General features: G+C 40.8%; 1 protein-coding gene across 10 annotated transcripts in view; it reads right to left on the reverse strand.

Annotated features, from left to right (window-relative positions):
* LOC107973393 (integrator complex subunit 4) overlaps positions 1 to 12119 on the reverse strand; it is a 35811-nt gene that overhangs the window by 16687 nt on the left and 7005 nt on the right. For 9 of the 10 annotated variants that reach the window (XM_063814268.1, XM_063814262.1, XM_063814261.1 and 6 more), the window contains 3 exons: positions 6271 to 6330; positions 3646 to 3805; positions 3284 to 3427 (listed from right to left, as the gene is read on the reverse strand). In XM_063814268.1, coding sequence (XP_063670338.1) covers positions 3284 to 3427; positions 3646 to 3805; positions 6271 to 6311 — 345 coding nt within the window. In that variant the 5' untranslated portion in view covers positions 6312 to 6330. The remainder of the gene's footprint in view (positions 1 to 3283; positions 3428 to 3645; positions 3806 to 6270; positions 6331 to 12119) is intronic. The other variant, XM_063814267.1, reaches the window with a different exon arrangement.

Here is a 12119-nt window from a genome sequence, read left to right on the forward strand (position 1 = left end):
AGCTACCAATGACTTTCTTCACAGAATTGGAAAAAACTACTTTAAAGTTCATATGGAACAAAAAAGAGCCCACATCGCCAAGTCAATCCTAAGCCAAAAGAACAAAGCCAGAGGCATCATGCTACCTGACTTCAAACTATACTACAAGGTTACAATAACCAAAACAGCATGGTACTGGTACCAAAACAGAGATATAGATCAATGGAACAGAACAGAGTCCTCAGAAATAACGCCACATATCTACAACCATCTGATCTTTGACAAACCTGACAAAAACAAGCAGTGGGGAAAGGATTCCCTATTTAATAAATGGTGCTGGGAAAACTGGCTAGTCATATGTAGAAAGCTGAAACTGGATCCCTTCCTTACACCTTATACAAAAATTAATTCAAGATGGATTAAAGACTTACATGTTAGAACTAAAACCATAAAAACCCTAGAAGAAAACCTAGGCAATACCATTCAGGACATAGGCATGGGCAAGGACTTCATGTCTAAAACACCAAAAGCAATGGCAACAAAAGCCAAAATTGACAAACGGGATCTAATTAAACTAAAGAGCTTCTGCACAGCAAAAGAAACTACCATCAGACTGAACAGGCAACCTACAAAATGGGAGAAAATTTTCGCAACCTACTCATCTGACACAGGGCAAATATCCAGAATCTACAATGAACTCAAATAAATTTACAAGAAAAAAACAAACAACCCCATCAAAAAGTGGGCGGAGGATATGAACAGACACTTCTCAAAAGAAGACATTTATGCAGCCAAAAAACACATGAAAAAATGCTCATCATCACTGGCCATCAGAGAAATGCAAATCAAAACCACAATGAGATACCATCTCACACCAGTTAGAATGGCGATCATTAAAAAGTCAGGAAACAACAGGTGCTGGAGAGGATGTGGAGAAATAGGAACAATTTTACACTGTTGGTGGGACTTTAAACTAGTTCAACCATTGTGGATGTCAGTGTGGCGATTCCTCAGGGATCTAGAACTAGAAATACCATTTGACCCAGCCATCCCATTACTGGGTATATACCCAAAGGACTATAAATCATGCTGCTATAAAGACACATGCACACGTATGTTTATTGCGGCACCATTCACAATAGCAAAGACTTGGAACCAACCCAAATGCCCAACAACGATAGACTGGATTAAGAAAACGTGGCACTTATACACCATGGAATACTATGCAGCCATAAAACATGATGAAACTGGAAACCATCATTCTCAGCAAACTATCACAAGGACAAAAAACCAAACACCGCATGTTCTCACTCATAGGTGGGAATTGAACAATGAGAACACATGGACACAGGAAGGGGAACATCACACCCCGGGGACTGTTGTGGGGTGGGGGGAGGGGGGAGGGATAGCATTTGGAGATATACCCAATGCTAAGTGACGAGTTAATGGGTGCAGCACACCAACATGGCACATGTATACATATGTAACAAACCTGCACATTGTACACATGTACCCTAAAACTTAAAGTATAATAATAATAAAATAAAATAAAATAAATAGTTAATGAATGGAATTCTACAGGCTTTGCTTTAAAGAACAGATCTACAGTATTTTAATGGGGAATGTAATCTCAGTGTCATCTCTGAGGCATGTTTACTGCTATATCTCTATCGAGCACCTGAAGTAGTGCCTGGAACAGAGGAATGACTCAGGGTGTGGTGACTGGACTGGATGGCACTTTCAAAGCACTGGACCTGTCCCACGATGGGGCAGTGAGTTTCCCGTCCCTCTACCTATAAGGTATCTAAAAGGTTTAGCCTTGCGTGTGGTAGATGTGCTTTGAAGGGGGTTTAGGAGACAGTCTAGGAGATGACCCTTAAGTAACCTGCCTACAATCTCCTTTACACTCAGGTGATCAGTGAAGTTTTTTTTCAGGGACAAGGTAAAACAGTAGTTCTGCCGGTATCACTGACTACGTATTAGAATCACCTATGAACTCTTAAACACTAGTGTCCATAGGCCCTATTCTCAGGATTTTGATTTAATTAATGTAGGCTGACACCTATTCATCTGTTCTTAATGCTTTCTGAGTAATCCTAAAGTGCGGTGAAGGTGGACAACCACTAATGTGGAAAAAATCAAAACAAAACAAAAACACTCCAATATGCAATACAACTTCACAGCTAGCTCAGAACTAGTTCTCTGCAGGTCTCATAATTTATAATAATTTCTGCTTGGAAGCCAGAAGGCCCGTTCCTTTATTGTCACCATAGCGGAATAGCGTAATCTTCAAGGCCTGATTCATCCTTACCTCCTCCAGGAAGCCTTCTCTGCCTGTTCCAGCCTATTTTTCTGTCCCCTTATTGTACTTCCTGCCAGTGCTTGCATCCCTGCTTTGACTCATATCCCTTTGGCTCTTCTCTCATATCCCTTGTGCCCTTCTCCTTTCCTTTCCTGAGCCTCCACCACACTCCAAATTGAATACTCTAAAAGGTTTAGCCCTGCATGTGGTAGAGGTGCTTTGAAAGGGTTTTTTAGGAGACAGTCTAGGAGATGACCCATCCTGTGCATGTCTACTCACCAAACCCTGTTTTATAATTGCCTGCCCATTTGTATGTCTCTCAATGAAACTGTGCACACCCCGAGAGGAAGAACTGTGACATATTTACCTTGGCAACCACAGCACTTAGTGCATGCAATAGAGTAAACACGATTGCACAGATGGATGGAAGGAAGGATGAATGAGTGGACAGATGGATGAATGAAGGAGTAGTACTCTTTGTGGGGCTTAACTGCACTGTCTGAATTGATTAGTGTCTCTACTACATTTCTCATGTGTCTCTATTACATCTATGTAACTTGGGAAAGAATATTTCCTAGTAATCGCTTTTTCCCATCCAGAAGTTTTATCTGCCAGCTGACTGACTCACAGCCTGAAAGGAACTTGTTTATTATAGTTTTCTGTAACAAAAGACCAAATCTTAACGTCACATTACAAGATTAGCAAAGGTCTTATCATTTACTGAACCCTTACTGGGTCCTGGGGGCTTTAAATTCATTATCTCTTTATGTCAACTCCTCCTATTTGTCAGTTGTAGAATCTGAGACTCAGAGTTTAAAGTAACTTGCTCCAAACCACACTCAGCAGTAGTTGAGATTCAAGCCTAGGTTCTTTCCCACAGAGGCTCATTTCTTCTCCTGTCCCAGTTTCTGTCCCTCAAGTAGAGACTACAGGGGTACTAACATTAAATACTTCAACACAAGGTCAGTCTAGAAGCTCCACGAGGACCCAAACCCAACAGACCTGGACCTTAACAGTGTTCTGAGGATCCTGCACATGCTCCAGCGTTGCATCAACATCCAGGGCAACCACCAACCCAGAGGTAAACCGCAAAGGGTTGTCTGACTCGCCCGCTGGCTCAATGATGGTGGCTGAGGCTTTGTGGATCTGTAAGCAAGAGGAAAATCCTATGATTCTAAAGCCAGGTCATTCCTGGACAAGAAAACACATCTTTTTTCTGTCTCCTTATCTAATGAGTGGGCATGTGGGAGCCACTCAGAGGAAGAGCCTAGCCCAGCTGCTCCATTGGTCAAAGAAGATCACCAAGGTAAAGATTTTTGACCGTCTGGACAGATTTGGCCTACAGGGGCCAAATAGACCCTGACCTGCTCTGGAAGTGGGAGATGCAGAAAGGCACTCTGTCGCAGCATGGTCTGTAGAATTTTGACCACTTCTGCAGGTTTGGATGTCATGAATCGGGGCATAAGGTCAAGGAGTTTGTCCACAAAGCTGTCCTGCAAGTGGGGCAAATCAGCGATGAAATACCTGGAGGAACAAACAGAAGCAACTGACTCATTCAACTGTGCACTCATTCACCACAGGCTGGGCCCCAGACACCTACCAAACCCTGAAGTAGGAAGAATGATGAAGTGAGAGGAGCTTGCAGTTTACGACCAAGACAGACTGGTACCTATACAATCATGCCTCAGTCACATGGTCATCAGAAAGGCCTCTGTTTATTGATAACCATTATGTGCCAGGCATACTCTTAAGTGTTTTACATGATCTTATTTAACTCCCAGCAATCCTACGCATCATTAGAATTTTTATTTTCATATTATAGATTCATTAATTATTTTAACAAATACATTTTTAAGACCTACGAAGCACCAAGCACTATTTTAGGTTCTGGAAACAGTGAACAAAAGAGAACAAAACGATTGCTTCAATGGAGCTTACATTCAAGTGGCAGAAACACTGAGACTCAGAGGGGATGATGCCTCACTGAGGCTCAGAAAAGTTAAGTACGTTACTCCTGGCTCAGACTGATCCAATTTTGGGCCTCGTGCCAGTGGATAGTCAAAAAATATCTCACTGAGGAGGTGATATCTGTGCAGGAACTCAAAGGATGAATTAAGAACATCAGATGAAGAAATTTGGGGATTCAGAGCTATCATCTTCCCAAAAATCTTTTCAACCCAACTGTGCAAAAACAGACTCTCTACTTTAAAGAATCTAAAGCCAAAAGTAAGGCATGAACTTATTTCAGATTCAAAACTATAATTTATTTTTTATTTTCTTTTTGAGAAGGAGTCTCGCGCTATTGCCCGGGCTGGTGTGCAATGGCGTGATCTCGGCTCACTGGAACCTCCGCCTCCTGGGTTCAAGCAATTCTCCTGCCTCAGCCTCCCGAGTAGCTGGGATTACAGCTGCCCACCACCACGCCCTACTAATTTTTTGTATTTTTTAGTAGAGACAGGGTTTCGTTATGTTGGCCAGGCTGGTCTCGAACTCCTGACCTCATGATCCACCCGCCTCGGCCTCCCAAAGTGCTGGGATTACAGGCGTGAGCCACCGCGCCCAGCCTCAAAACTAGGATCTTAAAAAGCCAAGCTAGATGGTACAGTTTGCTAGACAGCATTACCTGCTGGTGAAGGTAGCGTTGCAACTCAGCCCTGTAAGAAGCTATCATCACCCCAATGACAAGTACAGAGTCACAAAAACCTCAGGTTTGGTGAACTTCATGAGGGCAGAGACAATGGGCGGAAGAAATGAAACAGACTTCATCAGTGCTTTAAGATCCTATGTCTTCTCCCAGTATTATTCTGCCAGCATACCAGAAGTCTGGTCACTCCCTTGACTCCTATTTCTTCATCAAGCTTTCCATTCAACTACTGCATGTGCTTTAACAGATTCATTCCATATAAAACTCTGAAAAAATATATGTATTCTACAAAATAAAATTTACCCACAAAATTACAAAACAATTGTTTGTAGATTACAGAGAAATATGCAAGTATAAGAACAGTGTGGGCCTGGTGCAGTGGTTCACACCTGTAATCCCAATACTTTGGGAGGCAGAGGCAGGAGGATCTCTTGAAGCCGGGAGTTTGAGACCAGCCTCAGCAACACAGCAAGACCCCATCTCTAAAAAAAATATTAAAAATTATCCAGGCATGGTGGCACATGCCTGTAGTCCTAGCTACTCAGGAGTCTGAAGTAGGATGATGGCTTTAGCCCAGGAGTTCAAGGGTGCAGTGAGCTGTGCCAGTCTGGGTGACAGAGTGAGACCCTGTCTCAAAAAATATTAATAATGAGGTCAGACGCTGTGGTGGCTCATGCCTGTAATCCCAGCACTTTGGGAGGCCAAGGCAGGCAGATCACTTGAGGTCAGGAGTTACAGACCAGCCTGGCCAACATGAGGAAACCCCATCTCTACTAAAAATACAAAAATTAGCCAGGTGTGGTGGCAGGTACCTGTAGTCCCAACTACTTGGGAGGCTGAGGCAGAAGAATCACTTGAACCCAGGAGGCGGAGGCTGCAGTGAGCCAAGACTGCGCCACTGCACTCCAGCCTGGGTGACAGAGCAAGACTCTGTCTCAAATAAATAAATAAATAAATAAATAAATAAATAAATAAATAAATAAGAATGGTGTGAACGAACAGTGTTGAAAAAAACAGATGACTAATGATTTTTTTCAACAAACGTATTTACACGTTTTCTTCATATTACTTGTGTTTTTATGGCCTAGCTGAGTGCTAAATGCAAGTGATTCCTGGTAGGTTTAGTTTTGAAGCTCCAACTTCAAAGAAGTTTCTATAATATTAAGGAAAAAAACCAAATTAGTTTTTTTTTTCCTAATTTAAGGTGAACGACATGGCCACAGATGATAGCTTGGCTGCACAAGCTAAACCAAGGAATGTGATCTGTGATTGTTCCTATTGCCTGCAAGTGCTATACTCCGTGTAACCAAGATTTTATAAGCCGGAAGAGTTATAAAATACTTACCTCTGAAAAAAGTCTACTTCCTGTAAAAATTTTTCACACATCCCAAATAAGGGGTAAAGTCTGTAGAGAAGAAACGTAAAATAATTTGCTTGTGAAATCTGCAAACTGAGGAGGACCAAAAGTCCCAGAAACCTGAGCCTAAATTAAAGGAAAATTAGTATATTACACTATAAAAACGATCTCTAAAAGTAACAGAAGACTCCTAATGGACCTGGGGGAAACACCTGTCGGGATCCCAAGACCTGATTAAACCACTGCAGTGCCCATTAAGCTCAAAGAATATTAAAAATCAAAGACTATCACAGGCTACACTTGGCACTAGACTCACTACGAATACAGAAGAGAAGCACAGCATGTGGGCAGCACAGTGTCAAGTTCCCCTTCTTCAGGAGTCCTTGCTTCATTAGCATCTCAGCTAGTATGGTCTCTATACCTATCTGATTTAGATCTCATCTCCTTGCACATGAGCTGTCAGCATTGGGATGAAAGCTCCCAGATAGCTGTGTGGACTGCTGCAAGATCTATCCAGTTTCAAGAATCACTGCACTCAATGAAGCCTACAGCCATTGTATCGGCATCTGGAAACTAGTTCATTTATATTTCCTTCTGGTCTACATGCAATTTACTCAGAGATCATTTTTTCCATAGCGGTATAGCCTACTAATGTAGTTGATACTGTAAGGGCTCCAAGAAACATACCTAAAAAGTTAACCAAATTCCTATGCGAGAGGGGAAAAGGTTTTGCTACTATTTTGCCGACAGACATAGATGGTGTTCCTTCCTCTCTATCTTGAATTACTTGGCCTCACAGTACTTGAGAACATTCCATTTCGGTAAAAAGTTATTGCATACCTAAATAATCCAGGCAACATGCTAGGTCAATATGACTTACTAAGTTTTGACCTTTGTATATTTTCTTCCTATTTCTTGTATGTAATTTCTGCGTGAAATTTCCCACTTGTTTTCTTTAATATATTATTCATTGGAGGAATAAAAGTTCCCACCAAGATAAAACAAATACTCTTTCCTTATGTAAAAATATGTAAGAGAATGATGTCAAAGTTTAGTCTTTTTATTAAAATATAGTCTCCATGAGTAGACTTTGTATTCTTCATCATATATTTCCTAGCACAGGCAGCATTCAATAAGTATTTGCTGATGAACAAAAAATGGGGCCGGGGGTAGATGGCAAATGGAAACCTACTCTGGAAGCAACATTCATTCTAATTCTTTTCCTGAAAAAAAACAAAAAAAAAAAAGTAGCACTTGAAAGTTTTTAAACTAATCTTCTACCAGAAATGGAAGTGAAATTTCATAGTGAGGTTACCCACCAAACACCACAAGGAGTGAGAGGGCTAGAAGGGAGAATTCCAGCCAAGCAAGGGCACAAAGGAAAGCAATTTGGCCAAGCAGTGACATTTCCTCATTTGTTTGCCTGATTATATAGAGAATCATCTTGGAGAGACTCCAGGAAGTAAAATACAAAAAGATTTGGGAACTCTCCCCAGACGTCAAAAAAGAGCAGGCATCCTCATCAACAGGCCATATACATGAAGTAGGCCTCTAATACTAAGATCTCCTACTTTTCCTTTGGTGTGAGGGAAGGAAAGCTATGAAAGTGAGGCTCACTCGGGGGCTAACAATCATTAAAGAATACAAATTACCAATTTAAACTAGTCTAGACTTTCACTGTAAGTAGGCAAAGACAATGGAAAATGACTAGGTGTTATAAATGACAATCAGGAGCTGTAAAGGAGACGAAGCAGTCCTCAAAAAGAGTTAAGTCAAGGTAAGAAAGCACAGAAAACTTTTTAAAAAATTCTAATCAACAACCTCAGTGAGAGTTAACAGGGATTTAAAAGGATATTACATTGACAAAGCAAGAGAAACTGCTACAGAAACAGCAGATGACAAGAAGAGAAACTATACAGCAGAAAAAAAAGGAAAAAAATAGTAGAGAAGCACACTTGGAAATAAAACACATAATAATGAAATCAAACTCAACAGTTAAGAACAGCGGAATCAACAACAATGTAAACTGAAATGATAAACTAAAAAGAGCATATTAAAGAATTTACTGGCCAGGCACAGTGGCTCATGCCTGTAATTCCAACACTTTGGGAGGCTGAGGCAGGCGGATCACCCGAGATCAGAAGTTCAGGACCAGCCTGACCAAACATGGAAAAACCCTGTCTCTACTAAAAATACAAAATTAGCCGGGTGCAGTGGCGCATGCCTGTAATCCCAGCTACTTGGGAGGCTGAGGCAGGAGAATCGCTTGAACCCGGGAGGTGGAGGTTGCAGGGAGCTGAGATTGTTGAGATTGTGCCATTACACTCCAGCCTGGGCATCAACAGCAAAACTCCGTCTCAAAAAAAAAAAAAAAAAAAGAATTTACTCAGAATATAGAATAGAAAAACAAAGAAATTGAAATTACAAAAGAAAAGTATGTATAGGAAAAATAGATCCAGAAAATCCAACATTTAGTATGACAGACTAGAGTGTATAGAAGAAGTAAAGAAATAATGGAGAAAAAAAAAAATCCCTGAGCTAAAAACAGCTGATACTTCAAACTCCCACCGAAGATCAGCAAGAATATTGAAAGAAAACACATACCTAGATATATCCTGGTGAAATTAAAGAAAGAAAGAAAATTTTAAAGGTTTGAGCATGAAAAATAAGCTGTAGGGAAGAGAACCAGACTGACATAAAACATTCAACTGTAACATTAAATACTAAAAGGGAACATAGCAAAGGCAGAGAGTCTCTATGAACCTATTCTGGTTTGGCGGGGGTTGCCCAATAAAATAAATAAATAAAGGCACCATAGCAATATGGAAATATTGGAAAAGAATTCCATTTATGTATGAGAGCAAAGGAATTTAAAAGGCGACAGAGAACAGTGGTGGCAAAGTTGGAGCTAAACTTATAAAGATTATAAGTGGTGGCTCACGTCTGTAATCCTAGCACTTTGGGAGGCCGAGGTGGGAGGATACTTTGAGTTCAGGAGTTCAAGACTGGCCTGGGCAACACAGTGAAACCATGTTTCTATTATTTTTAAAAATAAAAAATATTTTATAAAAAAATTAAAAATAAAAATAAACAAGGATATACAAGGATTATGTACTTATAACTTTAAAAGATTATATTTATAAACATAAAAATTAATATAAGCTACATTATAAAAACATAATCAGCTGAAACAAACCTCCAAGTTATTATTATTATTATTATTATTATTATTTTTTGAGACGGAGTCTCACTCTCACCCAGGCTGGAGTGCAGTGGTGGGATCTCAGCTCACTGCGAGCTCCACCTCCTGGGTTCATGCCATTCTCCTGCCTCAGCCTCCCGAATAGCTGGGATTACAGGCACCTGCCACCACGCCTGGCTAATTTTTTTTTTTATTTTTAGTAGAGCCGGGGTTTCACCATGTTAGCCAGGATGGTCTTGATCTCCTGACCTCGTGATCCACCCGATTCAGCCTCCCAAAGTGCTGGGGTTACAGGCGTTAGCCACCGCACCCAGCCATATTATTGTTATTATTTTTAAGACATAGGGTCTTGTTCTGTTGCCCAAGTTGGAGTGCAATGGCATGATCATAGCTCATTGCAGCCTCGAACTCCTGGGCTCAAGGGATCCTCCCACCTCAGCCTCCCAAGTAACTAGGACCACAGGTGCACACCACCCATGTCCAGCTAATTTTTGATTTTTATTTTTTAGAGACAGGGTCTCACTATGTTGCTTAGGATGGGGTCAAACTCCTGGTTGGGCTCAAGCAATCCTCCTGCTTTCGCCTCCTAAAGTCTGGGATTACAGGCATGAGCCACTGCATCTAGCCCAAATTGCTATTATTATTTTTTGCTCAGTAAGAGACCTTAACTGGCCTGAATTATTATTATTATTATTATTATTATTATTATTATTATTTGAGATGGAGTCTCACTCTGTCACCCAGGCTGGAGTGCAGTGGCACGATTTCGGCTTGCTGCAACCTCCGCCTCCTGGGTTCAAGCAATTTTCTGCCTCAACCTCCCGAGTAGCTGGGATTACAGACGCCCACCACCACGCCTGGCTAATTTTTTGTATTTTTAGTAGAGATGGGGTTTCACCATCTTGGCCAGGCTGGTCTTGAACTCCTGACCTCGTGATCCACCTGTCTTGGCCTCCCAAAGTGATGGGATTACAGGCGTGAGCCACTGCGCCCGGCCAACTGGCCCAAATTACTTAAGCAGTAAGAGACAGACAAAACATACTAAAATCTTCATCTTCATCTTAGATCATCTTGATCTCAGAGAGGTGACCATAAATTCTGTTTAACTTTTTATGCTGATAAATATAAGTTCAATATGTTCATTAAAAATATAAGTAATAACAGTATTACTAAAACTAATATTAGTTAACATGTATCAAGTATTTATAATGGATGTGACAGACACTATTTTAAAGGCTTTGCATATAATAATCCAGCCAGGCACAGTAGCTCACGCCTGGAATCCCAGCACTTTGGGAGGCCAAGGCAGGTGGATCACTTGAGGCCAGGAGTTTGAGACCAGCATGGCCAACATGGTGAAACCCCATCGCTCCTAAAAATAAAAAAATTAGCTGAGTGTGGTGACATGTGCCTGTAGTCCCAGCTACTTGGGAGGCTGAGGCATGAGAGTTGCTTGGACCCGGGAACCAGAGGTTGCAGTGAGTTGAGATCGCGCCACTGCACTCCAGCCTGGGTGATAGAGCAAGACTCTGTCTCACAAATAAATAAAATAAATAAATGGTTTTGCATATAATAATTCAATAACCCTTACAATAACCCTGTGAGGAAGAGATAGGTACTACTATTATCTCAGTTTAACTTATGGGAACAAACTGAGGCCAAGAAGTGTTAAGTAACTTGTCCAAGGGTTACTCAGTTTGCAAATGGTAAAGTCAAGATGTGAACCCAAGCAGTGTGGCACCACAGCCCTCTTAACCAGTATGTTCTACTGCCTCTCACTTGAAGTGTTTAGAATTATGGTGCATAACTTTCAAACCCCTGGAGGACAAAAGAAAACAATCTAGCAAAACTCAAGAAAGAAAAAAAAGAAAAAAACAGGAATGCATACAAATGAAAAATATAGCCTGGGCTCGGTGGCTCACGCCTGTAATCCCAGCACTTTGGGAGGCCGAGTCGGGTGGATCACCTGAGTTCAGGAGTTCAAGACCAGCCTGGCTAACATGGTGAAACCCGTCTCTACTGAAAATACAAAATTAGCTGGGCATGGTGTTGCATGCCTGTAATCCCAGCTACTTGGGAGGCTGAGGCAGGAGAATCGCTTGAACCCAGGAGGCAGAGGTTGCAGTGAGCTGAGATTGGACCACTGCACTGCAGCCTGGGCGACAGAGCGAGACTTTGTCTAAAAGAAAAAAAAAAAGAAAAATATAAAATATTATAGCATGAGTAAAGACCTAAAAACATTAGTATCTTTGTATAATGACACGACAAGATAAGCATATTATAATGTTGGGTGAAAGGAATAGGAGGCAGAACAGCAAAGTATGGTATGATCCCCTGTATGTTATTGTACACATCTTTATAACCTATGTTTATATGGTTTGGGAAAATCTGGAAGTATACACATGAAATGTTGGCAGCTGTTTTCGAAGTGGTAGATTACCAGAGAACCTTCACTTACCCTGTAATATTTTAATTTTTGTAACAATTATATATAAACTAAAAAAAATCTTTTTTAAAAAACAGTATAGATGCCATCACAAGCACTTTTGTTTTTTCAGCTATAACTGGCACATAGTAGGGATTAAACATTTGTTAAATGAATATATGAATATCTTTTTTTTTTTTTTTAAATAAA

This window comes from Pan troglodytes, chromosome 6 (assembly GCF_028858775.2).
Source record: "Pan troglodytes isolate AG18354 chromosome 6, NHGRI_mPanTro3-v2.0_pri, whole genome shotgun sequence".
Taxonomy (NCBI): domain Eukaryota; kingdom Metazoa; phylum Chordata; class Mammalia; order Primates; family Hominidae; genus Pan; species Pan troglodytes.